At 63.0% G+C, this 22,335-nt stretch overlaps 1 protein-coding gene across 9 annotated transcripts in view; it reads right to left on the bottom strand.

Annotated features, from left to right (window-relative positions):
* Hdac4 (histone deacetylase 4) overlaps positions 1–22,335 on the bottom strand; it is a 270,631-nt gene that overhangs the window by 28,166 nt on the left and 220,130 nt on the right. For 7 of the 9 annotated variants that reach the window (XM_058583297.1, XM_046456906.2, XM_058583293.1 and 4 more), the window contains 5 exons: positions 16,719–16,976; positions 14,259–14,445; positions 11,463–11,596; positions 5,742–5,862; positions 399–445 (listed from right to left, as the gene is read on the bottom strand). In XM_058583297.1, coding sequence (XP_058439280.1) covers positions 399–445; positions 5,742–5,862; positions 11,463–11,596; positions 14,259–14,445; positions 16,719–16,976 — 747 coding nt within the window. The remainder of the gene's footprint in view (positions 1–398; positions 446–5,741; positions 5,863–11,462; positions 11,597–14,258; positions 14,446–16,718; positions 16,977–22,335) is intronic. The other 2 variants (XM_058583294.1, XM_058583296.1) reach the window with 1 other exon arrangement.

The raw sequence follows: 22,335 nt of genomic DNA, 5'->3' as shown, positions 1-22,335 counted from the left end.
GCCACTGCTCAGGGGCTCTGGGCAGAATGAGCATGCTCCGCCCCTGGGCTTCTCTACCACCTGAGTGGACACACAGATCCTCTGTGATCTCAGAGCTGGCCGCGGTGGATGCAGAGGACAAGACACAGCCTGCATGCGGGTTCCAGTTCTCAGAGCCAGCACCCAGCAGGGCCCAGGCCGTGTGCGCTGGATGCCCATCCCCAGGGAAAGGCACCCTACCTCTGCGATCTCACAGCAGGGCCTGGGAAGCCGTATCTGGGCACCTGGCCCAGAGGCCCTGCTTATGGAAAACACCTGGCAGCAATTTCCACTCAGAGCAAAGCAAGGCAGTGATTTCTGTGACCGCTAGGACTCTAAGAACAAACAGGACATTACTCACACATTAAAGAAGTACTTACCCCAACACCACCACAGGGGAGCCTGACAAACACGGAGGTCAGCGAGCCTGCGGGGAGAGGGAAAGGGTCAGGAGGCCAACAGCACGTCGGCTCTGGAGCTGCGTGCCTCTTAAACAGGGCACAGGCAGGCCCGGATGGCGCTGGCCCCAGGGGCAATGCTCCCCCGCTGAGCAGAGCCTGTCCAGGGGGAACAGAGCTGCTGTGCTGGCAGCAGCCCTCCTCTCAGGGCCGGTGGGCGGGAGCCCTGGGTTCACTGCCTCTACAGCAAGCTCCACATCCCAGACGCCGATGCCGGGTCCTGGGCAAGCCCCCTCTCAGCTCCCAACACAGCGCTGTGTTCCAGGCTCACAGGCCCCAGCTGGTCTCCCAGATGTGCAGGTGGGGAGAGGCCTGGGGTCCAACGCCCACAGAAGGACTTTCAGACACTGAGGACCCTGGGAGGGGAGCAAGGCCCCTGCCCCACCCCTCAGGAGCTTAGATCAGACACCTGCTGGGAAACCTCCCCCTCACACAGAACCCCAGGGCCCCCAGCACTCACAACTGCTGGCCCCCATCAGGAAGGTACTCTAGAAGGGGATGGTGTCTTTTCCCTCTGTGATCTCAGAGCTGGCTGAGTGCAGGTCAGCCTAAAGCTGCCTGTCACAATGGCAGAGACTGCCCCAGGAGGGACAGAGCCCAGGTTCCAAAGTGGCCCTCGTCCTTTAGGAACTGGGCAGGGAGGGCTCTGCCTGCTGGCCTGCCACCCCAGCTGCTGCCTGGTCCCCTCTGCTCCGTGTTCTCCATGCCCCAACCCTCCCTGGCCAGGTCTGCACGGTCACTCCTTATAAGCCCAGCGAGCCTGAGGTCCAGACTTGCTCCAGCAAGCAGGTCCCTTGGCCCAGAGTATAGCCCCATTCCCAACTCCCGCCCCGCCTGACCCTGAGCACCAGCTCAGGGCAGCGGGGGCACATCACAGGGCTCAGAAGCCCAGGTCCCCCAGGAAAGGTACACAGCTCCTGCTGCGGACTACTCAGGACGCAGAGAAGCCTGGGGTCACTGGGGCCTGGCCCACTCCTGCTTGTAAGGCCTGCAGCCCAGGGGCTTGGTAAGTGAGAGCAGGTCTTGGGGTGCTGGGAGAAGCCCCTGTGATGGCGTCAAGGCCCAAGCAACAGCTGGCACAGAAAGGTAGGTCAGGAAACCTGGACCCTGACCATGCTGCACACCCCCAGCCAGGCTGAGGGAGGCCTGGTGCACCGGGGCTGCACTCGGCAGGAGCCCTGGAGTCTGCAACAGGGCTGGGCTGGGCTGGGCTGGACACGATGCTGCCGCCTGCGCTCCAAGGCTGGGAGAGGAAAGGCCAGGAGGCAGCAGGGGCACCTCACAGGGCTCAGAGGCCCAGGTCCCCCAGGAAAGGTCCATATGGGGCTCACATGTGGGAGACACTGCCCAGCAGAGGGCAGGGGCTGGCTCAGACCCTGCTGTGATCCCACAGAGGCAGAGAGCCCTTTTGTGGGAGTGCCCAGCATGTTGTAGAGGGGCACAGCTGTGTCGACAGGTGCTGGCCTGTGCCACTGGCTCCCGCTCCTGCCCGGGCCACATGGGTACTGAGCCACCAGGCCAGTAGCATGTACCAGGCTGGCTCCAGGCTCGCCCTGCTGCTCTCCGCCCTCAATCTCATGCCCACTCAGGCAACGGCCTGTGGCCTCCCCTTCCTGCCATCTAAAAAGAAGGGGATCTGGACTGTTTGGAGTCCTACCTGGGCCAGCTTCTCAGCCCCTCCCTGTCTTCCTGCCTTGGCTGGCTGCATGCCCACTGCCTGGATCTGGAGCTCCCAGGCTGGGCAGTCATAGGGCACACCACACGTGCTCGGGGAGTCACATGGCCACCCCTGCCCCGTGGCAGCACCCGAGGCAGGCACCACAGAGCATGGCAGCAGCAGGCGGATCGCCCCAGAGGCTGGCTGGCCACCAGGACAGCCAGAGCGGCCTCTCAGTGCAGGCAGGTCCCTTCCAGAGGTGTGGGGGCAGAAGGAAGTAGGAACAGGTAGGCCTGGGCCACCCCCTAGCACCCTGCTTGCTGCTCAGTGTCCTGCAGCATCACCTGGTATCCAGCTTCGTGGAGGGAAGGCACAGTGGCTGGCATCAAGAGGACGCTCCTAGAGAGAGCAGGAAATGGCCCTGGGGCCAGGGGCCGGGGCCTTCCTCACTCCCATCATGGCCTAGCAACAGCAGGGCTGTGGAAGGGAAGGTGTCCCCTGGGCAGACTTCACAAGGAAGGCCGAAAGGGGCTGTCACAGCCCAGGACACAGGGCCGCCCTGGGTGGGTGGTGGGCAGGGCATGCTCTACAGGGAGCTGACCCAGGACAGTCCAGGGCCTTGGAGCGTCCACCACCAAGGGCCTGTTCCGGTGCCCAAGCCTACAGTCAGCTCTAGCTTCCTGCAGCTTGGAGCCAGGCACCTGGGCTGGATGTGAGCCTCTGGCCTGAAGGCCGCCTGGGGCATCAAGGACTATCATCTGTCCACTTGCAGCAGACTGGCTGGCGCTTCCAAGGGAAGGACTGGGGCTTCCTGCCACGACTACTGTCCTCTGGGGGGGACCTTGGTGAGCACTATGCAGCCGCCCCTGGGCTAGGTGCCCCTTGAGGCAATGCCAACTCATGCCACCATAAGACGAATCCTGGGCTTCCAGGCCAGCGAGGGCCCACAGAGGGCACGGCACCGTGGCAGTGAGGAAGACGGGGCCTTTGGCACACGGCTTACAATCTGTGGATCCTACAGAGAGGAAGAGAGCCACAGGGCAGTGCCAGGCAGAGGGGGGACGCCTGCCAACTCCCAGTCTGGAGCACCTGGACTGGCAGGGGAGCTCTGATCAGGACAATGGCCTGGGTGGGGAGAAGGTGGGGCACTGGCCCTGTCGCGCTCAGTGCCTAACTCCTGCGCAAGGTGACAGGCCACACTGCACGCTTGGCCAGCAGAAGGATCACCAAACACGCTGCCATGGCCACCACGGGACGTGGAGCACCTGATGTTCAAGAGGAGCCAGGGGACCAGAGGAGGGGAGCACCAGGCCCCCGTCAGCAGGGGAGCGGGCTGTGGGCCCTGGCACACGGGCGCCTCTGCAAGCCCTGACACACACACTGCATGGCTTCTCTCCGGTTCTGAGGGCCTGACTTGGCCTGGCTTGAAACTGGCTGGAGGACCTAGGCCACCCACCTTCCCCTGACTTGGAGGCCATCCTCTGCCCCAAGCTCACAACTCTGGAGACTGGCATGCCAAGGGCCCTTTGTGGTGGGTCAGGCCACAGTGGGCTCTCTAAAGATGGACAGCCAAGGTGCACAGTGGACTGGGCAGGATCTGCCACTCTAAGGGGGTGCAGCAGTGAAGCTGGCCCACCATCAGGGGTGACCACCCAGCTGATGTGTCCCCGCCTTGAGGCCGTCAGCGACTCCCGAAGCCTGTTGGGGCGGCACGGGTGACTTGGGGCACAAGCCCCTCACACAGCCACATGGCCTGGGGCGGGGGCAATTGCCAGGGCTGGCTCTCTGGCCTGCTGTCTGCAAGTCCCTCTCTGGTTCCTGCACGCGCTCTGCTCACAGGGCCCCTCTTGGCCTTGGCGCTGTTGCTAGGCCTTCCAGGAGCCTTTGATCTGAACTTGGATCCAGCTGCTTGGGTACACCTGTCCAGAGCAATGTCACACTCTCTGCCCCACCCTCTCCTGAGACCAGGACGAAGGCCTGGACACCTGACCCTCCCTCAAGCACTGAGCACACAGGGCTATCCTTTGAGGGCCCTCCTTGCTGGAAAGTCTGCATCATGAAACTCAGGTGACTGGAAGCCAGTGCCGTGTCCCCATCAGCCCCCTCCTACCCTGCTTCTGGCCAATGGTCTCCGTCAGGGAGGGGCCGGGGGCAGGTGGGTGCCCAGCTGGGGAGCCCTGCCATGTTCTTTCTGCAGCAGCAGCAGCAGCAGCCCAGGACCATGGAGCTGGGGTCCTGGCCCAGGGAACAGAGGCCTGCACCTGCCCAGCCCCTGACCTACATCCCTCTCTGCTCCCTCTTACGCAGTCCTAGGTCTCTGTGGTCACCTCCCTGAGCTGCTGGGGTCTACAGAGTCAGCAGGGTTGCACTGGCTCAGGAGTCTATGCTGTTGACTGCTAAGGCAGGCAGGACCACGCCCCTGTCCCACTGGAGGTCTGCTCTGGGTCCCACCTCCAAGGTCCTGCCACTGCCAACCCCTCTCCTGTTTCCCCAGAGTGTATGGCTGTACCTGGAGACTCGGGGGCCGAAAGCAGCATGCCTGGTCCCCTGAGGCTGGGGTCTAGGGTGTCCCCACAGGACCCTGGCTTCATACTCCCACAGGCAAGGGCCTCCCTGCAGCTCTGCTACAAAAGATGCCCTTGGGGAGCAGGTGAGGGGTGACTGGACACATGAGATGAATGGGTCAGTCAACTAAGGAGCAGGAGAGGGGGCGGGTCATGACGGGGAGGGGGAGTGCCCCGGTTCGGCCTGCGCAGCAGGGGCCTGGTACAGAGCAGGCCTCTGATGCCCTCCACTAGACACGCAGGAAGCAGGCCCAGCACAGCCGGCCTGCTGCCCCTGTGACCCCATGGCTGGTGCCCAGAGCAGGGCTGGGGCAGCTCTTCTCCAAGGGCAAAGGCTGGGATGCTGGGGAAGAAGCCAACGGCCAGTGGTTGCACTGGTTCCAGGTGGTCAGAGACGAGGAAAGAAATGACCCAGAAAAGAAGGGGCCTTGAGGACCCTAGCCTGGGCCTGTGGCCAGGTGGCCTGCAGAGGTCTGCCCCCAGGGAGCCCGTGGGCCCCGACTCTAGGTCTGTGCCCAGGGAGCCCGTGGACCCTGTCCTCAGGTCTGCGATCTGTATCTGGGCAGCCTGCAGGGCCAGGTGCCGTCTATTCAAGGAGCTTAGCCAGGGGGCCAAGGTTTCCCTGCACCCACTCAGGAGGGGCTGCCTGCTCGGGGCCAGCAAACAAGAGCCTCCTGCCCAGCAGCCAAGGCCCAGCTGCCAGGCTTCCGAGTGGTGAGCCAAACAGGACGAGGGCTGGGGAGCGTGCGGGAGCCTCAGAGCTCCTGAGTGGCCTCTGGCATGCAGACCCTTCTGCACCTGCCGTCCCTGACCCGCCTCCTGCCCACACACAAGAGGAGCCAGCTGAGCAGCAGGACTGAGCCGAGGACTGAAGGCACGATTCTCCTGCAGGCCCCTTGCCTTGTGGCCGGGCACAGGCACTGCAGGGAAGCACCCATGCAGTTGGTGACGCCCAGGGCCACCCTGGCTGCAGGAGCCAAGGGCTGGAGACACCCCACGGGGTGAGGTCAACCTGGTAGGGAGGTAAGGAAGGTCTGGAAATACCTAGAAGTTTCTTACTGTCCAGCTTCTGCCTGTTGAGAGGGTTTGTACCGTACAGGAGGGCATGGGCCTCGGAGTGCACCGTCTGCAGCTCCTCCAGAGTGGCCTTCCGGCCGCGGACGCACTGTAGAGACAAGGTGAGAGGTGGCTCACATCTGTGCAGGTGCTGCTTCAGCTCGGCAGCACTGTCGCCCCAAGGGAAGCTTAGCTGGCCACAGAGTGAGCACAGGACCACTGGGTAGTCACAAAACAAAGAGCGAGTATCAACCAACACTACCCCAAACACTGTAGAGGGCTTACACTTGAATTAGGGCTTTGGAAACACTGAACAAGATAACTCCAGCCTTCAACAGGTCACCCTTTGTCGTCACACTGTGCTGACCCCTCCTAGGGCCTGGTCTTCAAGCAGGACTCAACGCCAAAGAGCATGTGAGTTGCCTGGTGGAATCCCATTCAAGGGGAACTGGAGTCCCCACTCCCCTGGGCATCCCGGAGGGTCTGCACCTGCCTCGGGTGGTGATCTGAGAGCCCTTGGTTTAGGACCCCTCCAGTGCAGACGCAGGGCTGTGTTCAGATTCCGCCCAGGGGATGAGCAGGGCACTGCCCCCTGGTCGGGCTTGGCACTCAGCCTTGAGAAGGGCGGGGCTGCCGACCCTAGAGGAAGCCAGCTCTCTGGTGGAAATGCGTCTGGAGGGCCAGGCCACACAGGAACACACTTGGGCTGTGGTGGTGCCACCTCTGCTTTCTCGGGGTGGGAGCAGGGTCTGGACCATGGGCCTGGCCAGCACTGGGCCTTCCACAGGCCTTGGTGCCCAAGCTGAGGGAGCCCCGACAGGGCTGCCCCGGGCCACCAGGAGTGCCTGCACTCGGGCCTTCCCTGTAGTGGGGGCTCGTCCGTGCGGGTGCGGAAGGAAGAGGACGAGCGGGCAGAGCTCAACACTGCTCTCGAGAGGGACAACCAGAGCCAGCTGTGCCACCTGGAGGTCTGCTCTGGGGACCCCCTTCTCATGGTGGACAGTCAATCCAGGGTCGGGGAAGAGGAGAGGCAGTGCCTCCCAGTGATGGGAACGAGTCCCTGACCACCACAGTCCAGCCGTTCCAGGCACAGTGGAGGACGTGCCCTGCAGGGGGTCCCCTGAGGGTGGCTGCCATTTGCTAGCCACTTCTCCCACCTTGTGGTAATTTGGGGACACAGGCATGGCCAGCGCCACATCCTGTCTGGACAGATGATGTCTGGGGGCCATGTTTTGAGAGGCTCATGGGGTACAAGAGTCCTGGTCTTGTTGTCAAGAGGAGGCAGGCCGTGGCCACATGCTGTGAGGCAAGGAAGGCAAGGCCACAGGCCTCCCCACAGTGGATAAGATCTGAATTGCAGCAAGAGGGACTTTCAGTTAGACTAAGGGAGTGGCTTTTAAACTACAGTGAAGAGGAAGAGGAAGAGCACCTGCCCTCCAACTCTCTGGCAGAGGAGGAAGATACCAAACCCAGCAAACAGGGGCTCTGGGAGATCAGGACCACGAACTGTGCAGGAGAGCTTCCCAGCACTGAGGGGCTGAGCTGCCCCTTAACTGGGAAGCGCGTCCCTGTTGGCTCCCGGGCAACCAGGAAGCTTCCCGTGGCAGCAAGACCACAGGTCTCAGGCTGGACCGCAGCGGCAGCAGCTGGTGCTGGTCTGTGCTCTGCCCTCCTTCCAGCCTTCCTGCCAGCTGGGCCTACATGGCTCTCAGGGCAGCTGCCGGGCAGCAGCCCCCCGTGGCCCAGCCAGCACCGGGAAGGCCCAGAGGCCCAGCATGGCTTTCGCATCTCGGGAACTCGTGGGAGGACCTAACTGTCCATGCAGCACACAGCTGCTGGGTGTGGGGAGGAGGCTGGCCTCCTGGAGGCTCACCCTGCTTCCCTCTCCACTTGGGCCCACAAGCCGCCCCTCCATACACTTGCACTCCACTTACCTGCACTCACACACCTGCACTTCCCTCAACCTTCACACACCTGTATCACACAGCTGCACTCACACACCTGCACTTCCCTCCACCTCCACTCACCTGCACTTCCCTCCACCTCCACTCACCTGCACTCACACACCTGCACTTCCCTCCACCTCCACACACCTGCACTCACACACCTGCACTTCCCTCCACCTCCACACACCTGCACTCACACACCTGCACTTCCCTCAACCTTCACACACCTGCACTTCCCTCCACCTCCACTCACCTGCACTTCCCTCCACCTCCACACACCTGCACTCACACACCTGCACTTCCCTCAACCTTCACACACCTGTATCACACAGCTGCACTCACACACCTGCACTTCCCTCCACCTCCACTCACCAGCACTTCCCTCCACCTCCACACACCTGCACTCACACACCTGCACTTCCCTCCACCTCCACACACCTGCACTTCCCTCCACCTCCACTCACCTGCACTCACACACCTGCACTTCCCTCCACCTCCACACACCTGCACTCACACACCTGCACTTCCCTCCACCTCCACACACCTGCACTTCCCTCCACCTCCACACACCTTCACTCACACACCTGCACTCCACTCACCTGCACTCACACACCTGCACTTCCCTCCACCTCCACTCACCTGCACTTCCCTCCACCTCCACACACCTGCACTTCCCTCCACCTCCACACACCTGCACTCACACACCTGCACTTCCCTCCACCTCCACACACCTGCACTTCCCTCCACCTCCACACACCTTCACTCACACACCTGCACTCCACTCACCTACACTCACACACCTGCACTTCCCTCGACCTCCACTCACCTGCACTCACACACCTGCACTTCCCTCCACCTCCACACACCTGCACTTCCCTCGACCTCCACACACCTGCACTTACACACCTGCACTTCCCTCCACCTCCACACACCTGCACTCACACACCTGCACTTCCCTCCACCTCCACACACCTGCACTTCCCTCGACCTCCACACACCTGCACTCACACACCTGCACTTCCCTCAACCTTCACACACCTGTATCACACAGCTGCACTCACACACCTGCACTTCCCTCCACCTCCACACACCTGCACTCACACACCTGCACTTCCCTCGACCTCCACTCACCTGCACTCACACACCTGCACTTCCCTCCACCTCCACACACCTGCACTTCCCTCGACCTCCACACACCTGCACTCACACACCTGCACTTCCCTCCACCTCCACACACCTGCACTCACACACCTGCACTTCCCTCCACCTCCACACACCTGCACTCACACACCTGCACTTCCCTCCACCTCCACACACCTGCACTTCCCTCGACCTCCACACACCTGCACTCACACACCTGCACTTCCCTCAACCTTCACACACCTGTATCACACAGCTGCACTCACACACCTGCACTTCCCTCCACCTCCACTCACCTGCACTCACACACCTGCACTTCCCTCAACCTTCACACACCTGTATCACACAGCTGCACTCACACACTTGCACTTCCCTCCACCTCCACTCACCTGCACTTCCCTCGACCTCCACAAACCTGCACTCACACACCTGCACTTCCCTCCACCTCCACACACCTGCACTTCCCTCCACCTCCACACACCTGCACTTCCCTCCACCTCCACTCACCTGCACTTCCCTCCACCTCCACACACCTGCACTTCCCTCCACCTCCACTCACCTGCACTCACACACCTGCACTTCCCTCCACCTCCACACACCTGCACTCACACACCTGCACTTCCCTCCACCTCCACACACCTGCACTCCACTCACCTGCACTCACACACCTGCACTTCCCTCGACCTCCACACACCTGCACTCACACACCTGCACTTCCCTCGATCTCCACACACCTGCCCTCACACACCTGCCCTCACACACCTGCACTTCCCCTCTACCTCCACACAGATGAAAGGGGAGGTCTGGGTCCTGCTTGATCCAGGGGTCTTATTTTTTCACTTCAACCTGGTTCCCACTGGGTTTTGGCAGAGGACGTCCTCTGAGCCCCCTGGTCTAGTGGTCCTGTCTCCCAGGAGAGATGCTGAAGGGAGCAGGATGAGAGGGTGGGCAGGGGGAATCTGGAAACTTCAGGGGGCCCTGGGGGCCCTGGAAGGGAGGTCCCCAGCTCCATGCTGGCGGGGAAGGGGTCTCCCCAGCCATCTGTGGGGCTCTGCTGCCCCCCAGTGGGCAGCTGTCTGCCAGACCCAGGAAGCCGCGCCCACGGCCTCACCCTGCAGGCTCTCAGTCTCCGTCCCAGAGTGCTCTGGGAGGACCGCGCACCCTCCCTGACCGAGCTGGGCGTCACCAGTGAAGGTGGTGAAGGACACAGGCAGCGTGAGCCACAGACTGGGAGGCCGGCAGCCGTGAGGGGCTGCGCCTCCACACTGCAGAAGTGCCTGTTCATCCCCGGGGCCCTTGGCCGGGGCCCAGGTGGGCACCTGGTGGCCTGGGGCGGGGCAGACGTGGTGGCCTTCTAGTTTGGTGGGATTCTTGGTCTGGGCAGGTCCCTACCCGGTGTGCCCTCCAGGACAAGCCTGGGAGGTGGCCACTGCCGCTTGTCACCCAGATGGGGAAGGCGGGCTGTGGGGCTGCCAGCTCCTGGTCCCTGAACTTCTCTCAGTGCCTGGACTGCAACAGGGCCTGTCACACAACTGTCCCCAGGGGCTCAGACCTCCACACACCTGCACTCACACACCTGGCACCTGGGTGAAGGGCACCAGCTAGGTCCACTCTTGGAAATGCTGCTGCAGCCCCTGGGAAGACCCAGGAGGACCAGGGAACCTCACCGGGCCGGGCCCTCCTGCCTGGGAACAGGCTCCCCGAGGTGTGGGCGAAGGCTGGCCATCAGGGAGGCCAGCCAGGGAGCCAGGGAGGCGCGCAGCGGGGCCACGTGGCACTCCCCCTCCGAGGAAGCACCCCCAGCCGTGAAGAATCTCGGTGTTAAGGAGGAGGCCGTGATGCAAAGCCAGCCAGCCTGAGCTGCGACGCCCAGTTCCCCATAGCCTCAGATCCTGCCCTCCCCACAGAGGTCGGGAGCGGCGGTGAGCAGGATGGCAAGGGCTTCTTCCAGGAAGTGACCAGGAGGAGGACAGCAGCAGCTCTGGGAGGTCAGCAGAGCCGTGGCTGTGCCAGAAGGGGGCGCCCTTGCAGCAGGGAATGGGCAGGTGTGGGCGGCAGCCCTGGCAGTGCACTGGTGTGGAGAGTCTCTGCCCAGAGCCACGTGTGGGAGCCTGGGCCCCAGGGTGAGGTGGGCCCGGGGGAAGGTGATCAGGTCATGGGCTCCACCCTCCACAGGGCTGAAGGCTCAGGTCTTATCCAAGGGTGGGCTATTAGAAAGCAAGGCCACCCACACATGTGGCTCCTGCCACAGGCCACCATTTCTCCACTGTGTTGTGTCACAACTTGGGGATCCTCACCAGAGGCTGGCACCAGGCTGTGTGGACTTTCTAGCCACCAGAATCATAAGCTAGACAAACCTCTTTTCTTTATAGATTACCCAGCCTCAGGGTTTCTGCTATAGCACCTGAAAGTGCAGGGACAGCTTCTCAGCAGAAGGGCCCTGCTCACACAGTGCAGAGGGTAACCCTGGGAAAGGCTGGCAGTGCTGCTCTCAAGCCCTCCCCCGGGTGCTACAGCCAGACTCCACCTGCTGGGGGCCTGCGGGCTGACATGTCTCCACAGGACAATGGCAACCATGAATCAGGCGGCAGCGGGCCCCACCCGAGTGGCCTGGCCGCGTTACCTCACACTTGCCGCGGAGGCCCGTCTCCTGCAGGCGGGACCAGATGCTCTGGATCCTCCCCGCATGCTCAGGGTGGCTGTTGGTGTTCCCACAGGCACACTGGTGTTTCAGCATCAGGGTGTCGTACACGAGGCCTGGGGGGGGGGGACACAGGCAGCCAAGGTCAGTGGTGTGGCCATAGCTGGGCCAGCACCTGCCAGGAGGTGGCCCAGGCGGGCCCACAGCCCTGCTAGGGAGAGGAGAAAGACACCCTGAGAAAAAGAGCCAGTCCAACCCGACCCCTTGACCCACCAGGCCCAGAGGACGTGGGTGAGGCAGAGGCAAGGCCGCGCGGGTGGGCTGGCCCTGCTCTGGCTCCCGGCACTGCCCAAGGCCCCGGTGGGGAGGGCAGCAGCATGAGGCAGCGAGGGAGAAAAACGTGAGCAGGTGGCTGGCCCCGGGGAGCCGCCCCACACCCTGGGTGCCACCTGCATCCCGTAGGACTGTGCCAGCTTCCAGCACAGGAGGTCTTGTCCCTTTAAGGTCCAAGTCCACCTGGTCACGGACTGACCTCTGTGCGGAGCAGCCCTGATAGCTGGCACTGTCCCAGGGGCCCGAGGGTCAGGGTGGTCCCAAATGGAGGGCTGCCGTCAGAGACCTCCAGAGGAGTGGGGACATGCCTGAGGGCACACAGACCCACACCGGGCTGCCCACAGCAAATGCGAACGAGCCCGTGGAGCTCAGAAACCTGCTGACTGCAGGACAGAACCCAGCGCTGACGGGCTTGGGCTGCAGTGATGGGGGGACACTCCTGAGGGAAGCCCCGCTGACCTCGGGACACCGTGGGCAGCCTCATCCACACACCAGAGCTGCCGTGACGGACGCCACCCTGTCAAGGTCAGGACCACTGCGGTGGCAGGTGGCCCCTCTGCCACCAGGCCCTGTCCCTAGAGGAGCTCTGTCCCTGGTGACACCTGGCAGGAGGGCTGTACTGCTGGTCCTGCTTGGGGCTCCCAGGCTGGCGGTTCTTAGGTTGTGGTCAAGGAAGAGCCAGGATGAGTGAAGATGCCCTTGCAGAGCTCACGGTCAGGGCCACCTGCTGGCTACGGTGTGCGTGCCCGTGGGTGGGCACTTCTAGAGCTTGATGCTGAAGGGTCTCTGTCTATGCTCCTGGGAACACAGGCAGGGTCGCCAGCCATGGTGAGCTGAGGCCCGAGGTCGCAGCCACGGGGCCTGGCTGGACGCCTGGTGCTGGGTCGGCTCTCCCACCTTCCTGCTCAGCCTCTGAGAGCTGGGCTGACGGAGCCAGCACCCACACCTGAGGGATTCTGGGTGCTCCACCAGAGCCGAGTGCTGAAGATGTGACTTTTTATTTAAAAAAGCTCAGCAGGATGGGTAGAGGGTCACAGGGACCCAGAGGCTCAGTGTGTGGGCAGGACGGCGAGGTGCAGGTAGATGGCCACTGCAGGACAAACTCGTAGCCACTCAGCAGGTCTCCGTGATGAGCTCATGCTTGCTGACCCGTCCCCACAGACTGAGCCGCGGCGGACCCCACTGCTGCTTCACAGTCAAACCCAGCAGGGTGCAAGCTGAGGAGCAGCAGGCCAGGTGACCACACTGTGTGAAGGACATGCAGAAGCACTGTGTGGGCCCGGGAGGACGCCCAGGGTGCCGGCACCAAGAGGCGCGGCAAGCCTGTCCTCCTGCAGTCAGCTTCCCTGGGCGTCGACCTGTCCGCCCGCTACACAGACGTGAACCTCCAGGGCGGACCGGGGTTCTGCCAGGGCTGCCCTGCCAGACCAGGTGGGGCAGGCTTCCTGCGGCCTCGGGCACACTGTGCTTTGATGAACGTGTACCGACGGATCAACCCCAAAGTGACAACCCTGAAGCCAGGACAGGGCCTGAACACATGGGCCACCGAAGCCCCTGCCTGCCAGGGCAGGGCACAGCCACTGCCGGTGGCCACGGGCTGTGGGGAGGGGCGCCCCGTCGGGCCCCGCTCAGAATTCTGAGAATCGGTGTGCTTCCGTCAATGCCAGTGACCTGTGCAGCCCGGCTGGTCTGGATGCCGCAGTTGTCTCTACCTTTCCTGGTTTCTGGGCGATTACTACGAGGTTTTCTCTGAATGTGACCAATGTCCTTCTAAGAGCTGAAGAGAAGACCTTGGCTGTGTCTGTGGGGTGTAGGGAAGCGAGCTCTCGGGGAGCGTGAGGACACTGGGACCGTCACTGTCTCTACACCTGTCTTCCTGGCACCCCACGAGGTGGAGCACTGAGGCCGAGCACCATGGCCAAGCACCATGGCCACCCTGGCCATTCCGCTGTGGGGAGCCAGTGCTGCTCCCCTCTAGGGCTGGCGCAGGGTGCCAGCCAGGGAGCAGCCTTCACCTGGCTCTAGCCCCCGCGTCCTCTGCTGTGCTCTTGCTCCTGCGCCTTTCAGAAAGAAGCAAAGCTACCTGCCTTCCCACAGAAGGGGACAGGTGGGGTGAGGGATAGCGGCGAGGAGACTCGGGCCCCACAGCATGCTGGGCTCCTCTCCAGCACAGCTGTACAGTGGGTCAGTGGGGCCTGCAGGCCTGTGTCGGGGACATCAGCTTGGTTCAGCAAGGGGGTAAGTGAGAAAGGCCAAGTCCACTCTCTCGCTGACCCAGGACGGGCCACGAGGGCATGCAGGTGGGGGCTGCCGTCCCTGGACAGCCCACAGAACAGCACTGGTGTGGCTGCAGGCTGTGTGGCCTGAGCCCTCACAGTGGCCCTCTTGGAGCTCCAGCTGCAGGCAGCTTCCCACCCACCGCAGCAGGCCCCGCCCGCGTCTTACCTGTGGTGAACCTCGGCTTGGTGGGGGGCTCCTGGACAGAAACCGGGAAGGTGGCGGACGCTGGGGAGGACTGTGCACGGGACAGAGGCCTGTGGCCGCTGAATGACACTGGGACGCCGGCAGCCTCCATGGACGCCTGGTAGCTCCTCAGTTGGTGGATGCGCTGCTGCTCCAGCAGGAGGGCTTGCTGCGGGAGGGACAGCAGTCTGCGCCGCTGGCACGCCCCCTCCCACCCGGGGCCCCAGGGTCACACCCAGGCTGGGAACAGATGGGCCAGGCCCCACCCCGGGTCAGCCAGCCACAGACGGCCACCTTCCTGTGCTTGTGGCCATGGCAAGTGAGGTCAGGGTGCAGAATGGCAGGTGCGGCCTGCCTCGAGCACCCGGCCTCCTGGCAGGAAGACAGACGTGGACAGGGATCTCCAGCACAAGCCCCTCTCCTCCTCATGGTGAGCCCCCAGTGAGGGGACACGAGGGCTTCTCTGAGGAGGTCCTGAGTCAGAAGGAGCAGCAGGGGTCACCCTCCAGGCTGAGGGCTCAGCCCCGTATGGGGTGAGGTGCACTGACCTCACCTGGGGACCCCTGGAGGCTCATGGTGGCCAGGCTGCGGAGAGGCCCCAAGCACAGACTGCTGCCCTCATCAAGTTCCACTGGTCTTGTCTGGACCAAGAGTTTCTAATCTGGATGCCAAACTTGGGCCAGAAAGTGATCACAGACACAGAAGGGCAGCTTCATTCCTCCACTAGCAGCTCCCCGTCCTGGGCCTCTGACCACCCCGTGTCCCCCTCTAGGAAGGGAGGAACTGCGGGGGGAAGAGGAACATTCACTCGCAGTTCAGGGGCCAGGGAGGACAGAGCCAGGAGGGCGTGGACACGCCTGGGTCCCCCAAGGGACCTGGGTCCCCATCAGGACCTGGGAACTGGCAGGAGCACAAGCCTGCCCAGCCTCCCAAGGCCTCCTGCCACAGCCACAGGCCACAGCAGGGAAGAAGCAGGATGTCTCCACCCACTCCGCCTCACCCTGCCGGATGTGATGAAGAGACCACAGGGCCATGGAGCGCCAGGTCCACCTGCCGGAGAACCTGGAGAACCCGGGCCCAGCCCCTGGTTTCTGCCCAAGAAGTAGGGTCAAGGTCAAGGGCAGAGGAAATCCAGGTGCTACAGGCCTGGCTCACTGGCCACAGCAGGCTGGGCCTGGCTTAGTGACCCACTGCTGCTCCTGAGGTGCGACTTGGCTACTCGGGGCAGGTCCAGTGCTCTATCCTATGCATACCTCTGTAAGCTGTACTGGGCCTCACCACACTCCCCCGGGAGGGTCTCATGCTGGACAGCTAGCCAGGCCCTCCTCCCAAGTGCATGCCCATCACCACCTCAGACACCAGCTGAGGCCGTGCGTGCGCAGCACCCAACCTGGCATCTGCGTGACAGAATCCTGAGTCTCAGTCACAGTAAACCTTCCTTGAGACCTTCTGGGCCCCACCAGAAACAGGGTGGGTGGGAAGGGCCACCCAAGGGCTGGTGGGCCAGGGGTCGGCAGCTCTCGCCACCTGGGCTTCTGTTGCTGCTGTCACCATGAGTTCTACTGGACTTTGCAGGAGCTGGAGAAGGTCACCTCTAGCCACAAAGGACAGGAGCACCACCAGGCCAGCTGCCAGGTCAGCAAGCATGGCTGCTGGGGACAGAGTCCTGGAATCCAGGCTTGGGCCCGGGGAGCCGGGAGCAAGGCTGCAGCCCACTTTCTGCATCTCCAGGGAGGGCCGAGTGAGCAGGGCCAGGTGGGGGGCTGAGCAGGGAGCACTGGCCACCTGCTGGAGCTGTCATGGCTAGGCAGTGTCACGGAATCCAGCCAGAAGGCTGGGGGCCAGCCAGTGGCCCGGGTGCCCCAGAAGCAGTACCCAGGCACTGGCCCGGCTGCTGGAACGCATGGCCCACAGCACTGCTCAGATCCGCTGGCTCAGCCCTGCTCCTCACGAGGGAGCGACCTCCCCGGAGGCCGTCTGGCTTCTGACCTAGCTTCTGACCACTAGTCGACTATCCTAAGTACGCTCTTGCCTTGGCCACTTTGGTTTTCACTGGGACTTCATACATCATTCACTGGATTTCTTCATCTCTTAGGAGTCTGGGCGCGTGAATCAGTGCCCCACCTCTCACTGGCTCAGGACAGCCCATCAGAGTGCTTTTCTACAAAGCTGGACACCAGCATCTCTCTCCTTGGCCCCCAAGCTCCCAGCTGCTGCCCCGATCCCGCCCACCTTCTTAACTGACTCAGTCTGGGGTTATTTAAATCTCACCAGTGCCTGCCTTCTACGGACCTGAAGAGAACCAGCTCTAGGGAACGGGCTGTTCGCTGAGAACAGGTACATGAATGTGGGTGCCCACAGTTCATGCAGGACAGACTCCAGGCCAAGGTGGTTGGCAAGTGGCTGCCCAGTGACTGCCTGCCCACTGCCCTGCCCTGGCACCTGTCTGAAGAGCAGCTCCTGCTCAGTGGGTGGGCGCTGGCCTGGCTCCGCCTCCCGTGTGGGGTCCGCCTCTTCCTCATCGCTCTCTATGGGCTCCTGCTTCACCTGCACACCGGCCAGCGTGTGCGCCTCCTTCTGCCCTGGGAGCCGGTCCAGATAGGGCTCATCCAGCAAGGCCTGGTGCTCCCGGAGCTCCTCCTCCGTCTCCTCGGGGTGGCTCTCTGGCTGCCGTGGCGGCTCGCTGGGCTTGGGGATGATCTGCAACACAGAGGAACCAGCTCAGACTCAGAGGTCCTGGGCTGCAGAAGGCTCCTCCCAAGGCAGCACTTCGGGAGTGCACCAAGGCCACAGGCACCACGACCTGGTCCTGGGCTGCCCAGCACAGGCCCAGCCAGGCTACAGCTGGAGACAGATGGCACCTGGTGCTTAGAAGCCTCTGGGAGTGGGCACATGGGCTTGAAGAAGTCGCAGGTGTGGGGAGAGGCCAGCACCAGCTGCAGACACAGCTGTCCAGAGAAACACAGCCCCTCCTGCAGCGGGGGGCCCAGTGTGACACAGCATTGAGCTGGCAGGAGGGCTGGGGACAGGGGCAGAGGCAGGCACTGGCACTGCTGGCTCTTGGGGAAGGGGCCTGATGAGAAGGTGTTCTGGGGAAATGACAGACTGGTTCCTAAATCCCCACGCCCACACTTGAAGCTCCCCAGACCCAGGACCTGTGAGAAGAGGTGCTGTGACTGGGAGGGGTGCCTGTACAGCCCAGGGCCCATGCTGAGGGAGCCTTGCGGTGTAGACAGGGCTCTGCCCTCTGACTGCTCTGTAAGGAACCTGGGCTGCCGGGATCTGGCACTTTCTAAATCACAGAATGTGCATGCTCCTAAGAGTCCTTCCATACTTCTGCTGAATGTGTGCCCCGGACTCTGTGGAATGGGCTAGGTGGAAGCTCAGGCTACAGTTCTTCTTGCCAGTTTCGGGGATGGTCCCTGCACAGACACACAAGAATCCTGGCGACTGTCACCCTCTACATCCCTCCCGTGCCTGCTGCAGGGAGACCAGGATTTCAGACCAAGTGTGGGCTTGTTTATAAAGGAGCATGCTGCAGAAGCCTGGCAGTGCGGACGCTGCACACAGCCGACCTCTGACACCAAGGCAATGTGAACAGTTCTGGGCCGGGCATGGAGTAGGTCAGCCTGGTGCCAGGAGAAGGTGAGCTACCACGTGGAGGAAACCGAGGTGGCTGGCACATTAAAGACCAGCTGGAAAGCCAGTCACCGAGGCAGAGTGCAGTGGGAGTGTGGGTACCATGTGCTGGTCAGAGTGCAGACTCCTGCAAAAGGCAAGCTCACAGGGGCCCGAGCACGGCACTGCTGACCACACACCTCACAGCCAGGTCCTGCGCACCCTCACCGCAGGTGCGCCAGTGACTACGCCATACCAGCTCGACTGTGGATCAAGCACACAGCGTCGGCAGACCCTCCAGTCACCCCTCAATCAAGCAGGAGCAGCCTGCTTCCAACAAACAAGGGGACGGCTCAGCCCAGCTCAACAGCCTTCCGCGGCTTCAAACAGCCACTTTCCAACATCCATCTCACCTGAAGGTTCTGTGATCCATGAACTCCACATCTCCCTGCACACCCCACACCTCGGAACCCTGGCTGTACGGGTTAGGAGGAAAGCAGCCTGGTGTGTGCCACCCTGGCCTCTACTGCCTCACAGGACTTAAGTGCTCCTGCATCTTGCCCCCACCAGCCTAGGGCCTGGTGCAGTCTGGCTGGGAATGAGGGGAAACGGTCTTTATGGGAGACCCAGGGAGCCCCTGAGAGTGGCCAGAGTGGCTGGTGTGGGCGTCCAGGCAGGAGAGGGAGGCACCAAGGAGGGAAAGGGACAGGCAGGGTGGGTCTGGGAAAGGCAGGGTGTAGAGCAGGTGGCCTCAGGGCGGAGAATGAAGGGACAAAGGCCCAGACTGCAGGGCTGACCACAGGGGGTGGGGCCTGGACCCCAGGGCTCAAGAGGAGGCCTATAGAAATGCCAGCTGGCCCTGGTGGGAGGCCAGGAAGGGCAGGTACAGCCTGGGGCCCAGGAGAGGGCCTGCAAGGAAGGGGGTCTGAGTCTGGCAAGTGGATGAGGTCTGCAGCCCAGCACAGGGGAGCACAGGAGGGGCTCGTGGACAGATGAGCCAGAAGCTCCAGACATGAGCCAGCCTGAGGGAGGCCCTGGCGACCAGAGCTGAGGGACAGGGCAGGAGGGCCTGGGGGACCAGAGCTGAGGGACAGGGCAGGACGGACAGGGGGACCAGAGCTGGGGGACAGGGCAGGAGGGCCTGGGGGACCAGAGCTGAGGGACAGGGCAGGAGGGCCTGGGGGACCAGAGCTGGGGGACAGGGCAGGAGGGCCTGGGGGACCAGAGCTGGGGGACAGGGCAGGAGGGCCTGGGGGACCAGAGCTGAGGGACAGGGCAGGAGGGCCTGGGGGACCAGAGCTGAGGGACAGGGCAGGAGGGCCTGGGGGACCAGAGCTGGGGGACAGGGCAGGAGGGCCTGGGGGACCAGAGCTGGGGGACAGGGCAGGAGGGCCTGGGGGACCAGAGCTGAGGGACAGGGCAGGAGGGCCTGGGGGACCAGAGCTGGGGGACAGGGCAGGAGGGCCTGGGGGACCAGAGCTGGGGGACAGGGCAGGAGGGCCTGGGGGACCAGAGCTGGGGGACAGGGCAGGAGGGCCTGGGGGACCAGAGCTGGGGGACAGGGCAGGAGGGCCTGGGGGACCAGAGCTGGGGGACAAGGCAGGAGGGCCTGGGGGACCACAGCTGGGGGACAGGCCAGGAGGGCCTGGGGGACAAGAGCTGGGGGACAGGGCAGGAGGGCCTGAGGGACAGAGGCAGGAGGGCCTGGGGGACCAGAGCTGGGGGACAGGGCAGGAGGGCCTGGGGGACCAGAGCTGAGGGACAGGGCAGGAGGGCCTGGGGGACCAGAGCTGGGGGACAGGGCAGGAGGGCCTGAGGGACAGAGGCAGGAGGGCCCGAGGCCATTGGCAAGGCCTTCTGGAAGGCTCAGCGCTGCAGTGGACAAGAGTGGCAGAGGGCAGCAGCCACACAATGGACACTGCACCAAGGTCCCTGCTCCAGGGGATGGAGGAGCAGAGGGGACCAGGCTGTGACAGCACTGGAGCTACTGCAGGAGGGAAGCAGGCTCGTCTGAAAGGGTGGCTGGGGCAGTGTGCTTAGAGGGACAAGCTGGCCTTCCCCCGTCTGTCTTAGGTCTCCAGTCTACAGGAAGATGGCAGGAACAGCAGAAGGCATCCAAGCACCCTTCACCTAGATACCCAGGTGCACAGACCCAGAAACAGGCCAGTGAGGGAGGGCAGCGAGCCCGAGACCCACACAGCAGTGCTGTGGACAGCTGGCCAGTGAGTCCTGTCTGGCCTGTCCGGGGTCCCTCGTGCTCTTCGTGTCCTGAGTGGTTAACAGTCCAGGGCCCTGTCTTCCGCAAGGCTCGGCTTCGGAGCATTCTCGTTGAGAAACACACTGACCTGGACAGGGACTTGGGCGAGTGCCTGCAGGTGCAGCACCATGGGTGACAGTGGCCTGGAGTCCTCCTCAGAGGCCTGGTCAGCAGGCTTCTGGGTGTCTCCTTGCAACTCACAGTGCTGACTGTGGCTGAGGCCTCTTCTGTGGGGAGGGCCGAGGGCTGGGTGCTGAGGAGCTCAGACTCCAGCTTGGGCTTCCTGCCCTCCCTCACTAGGACGGGCGTGGAGACAGGAGCCTAGGAGCATGGCTGAAGATGTGGGCAAGGGAACGCTGTCCTTTTGGGCTCCCTGAAGACGTTCAAGTGGGGTTTCCAGCCCTCCTGGGGAGGGGGCAGGTGGATAGCCCTAGGCAGAGGAGAAGGAGCAGCGGGAGATGGCCAAGCCCAGCCATGCCATAGCAGGCCGAGGGTGCAGCTCTGGGGCATGAACACTCCCTCCTGGTGCCCTTCCCAGGTCTGCACACAGGGCACAGGCCTCCAGGAGAGGAGCCCGGTGTGGCAAAGGCTTCCCGGGGCCTCTTTGCCTGCTCCCTGGTGCATGGCTCACATCCTCGGGGCAGAGAGGCTCCCGGGGGGCCGCAGCCCTGCAGGCTCAGCTGCCTGCGTCAGAGCCCCATCCATGATGCAGAGCCAGCCTCGCTGGGCGCTGACGCAGGGCTGGCGAGGCAGGCCACAGCTGGGCTCTCTCCTGCTCCTCTGAAATTCAGCTCCCTTCTCCTAGGCGAGCTGTGGCTGGGCCTCGCCACAGACTGCCTTCAGGAGGAGAAGCTGGCCACGGGCTAGGAGGAGCCAGTCGTGGCAGCAGCAATCACACCACACAGCAGCCTGATGTCTAGAGGCCTCTGGGACACTAAGGACCTTTACCAACTGAGCAAGAACAAGACACCTCCATATTTGGAACAATAAATTTTTAAGAAGCCAGACTGGAGTCCAGGGCCAAAGCCACACAGGCAAATATGCCAATATTTAAACAGCTGGTCACACTAATAAGTGGACCAATTAAGACGTGTCCATGCTCTCACATTGGAAGCTGTGAAGCCTGTGTGGGTGGGAACCCACCACCTCCGAGCACAGTCGCACTTTAGCTGCCTGGGAGTCGGGTGGGCCTAAGCTCCAAGAATGGCCCTGACCAGGCCCAGGCCGCGTGGACATCCTCCAGGAAAAGGAAAGGCATGACTCCCGTGGAGAGCCAACAGACCTGGCAGCAGGCCAAGGGTGAGGCTGCAGGACCCACCCCACGTACTTAGGGCATGGGCGACACCCCAGTCCTGGCCAAGGGGACCTGAGGAGAGCCAGCTCCAGGGCCATTCCCCTGGGGAGCCCAGGAAGCCAGAGTAGCCCATCAGGCTGCTGGGGACACAACGGGAGGGCTGGGTGGCCTCTCCTGCTCTTGGTGACATCCTGGAGGTACCTGCAGCGGCCAGCAACACCACGCTGCCTCCCCGACTGTGCCAAGCACGGCTCGCCTTGCCAGAGCCGAGCTGCAGTCCCTCGGGGGCACAAGCTCCCAGAATGACATCCGCAGAGACCCAGGGCAGAGCACTGGTGAGAGTTGCTAGACAAGATCCTCGTTTCCCGGGCGCCGCAGGAAACACTGTACAAACGTGTCAATCACCTGCCATTGCTACTGTAAATCCATCATGTAACAAAACCCAGTGAGATCACCCCACTCCTGAACTGCTCTTTTCAAGAATTCACCGCATGTGAACAGGTGTCCCCGCCTTCCGGAGGCCTCCCGCCCTGTCACTCACATGGAGCCAAAGGAGACTAGGCAGCTGAAGCTGGCTCTGGGAAGACGCGGGAGGCTTTCTGACCCCAAGCGCAACATGTGGCCCATGCCCGCCATGCCCGTCGCCCAGAGTGCAGTTGTGAGCGAGGGATGGGGACGCAGAAGTCCCCCCTTCTGCCAGTCAGTGCTGTCCGGCAAAAGGCCTCTGGGGCTGAGGGGCCCTGGGGTGGGTGGCGAGCGAACATCCTGTGCCCACTGGGCAGGAGACGCCTGGTCTTGGCCCATGTGGGGCATCTAGCTTGGGGACGTTGCCACCTGAGAGCAAGGCACCCAGGGGCCACCTCCTCGATCATGTGCCTTTCAGCCTGCAA

The sequence above is a fragment of the Marmota monax genome, unplaced genomic scaffold (genome assembly GCF_021218885.2).
Source record: "Marmota monax isolate L192 unplaced genomic scaffold, Marmota_monax_Labrador192_F-V1.1 WCK01_AAM20220418_F8-fsc00230, whole genome shotgun sequence".
NCBI lineage: Eukaryota > Metazoa > Chordata > Mammalia > Rodentia > Sciuridae > Marmota > Marmota monax.
Note: the sequence above shows the minus strand (reverse complement) of the source record. Positions and strands in the feature narration are given on the sequence as shown.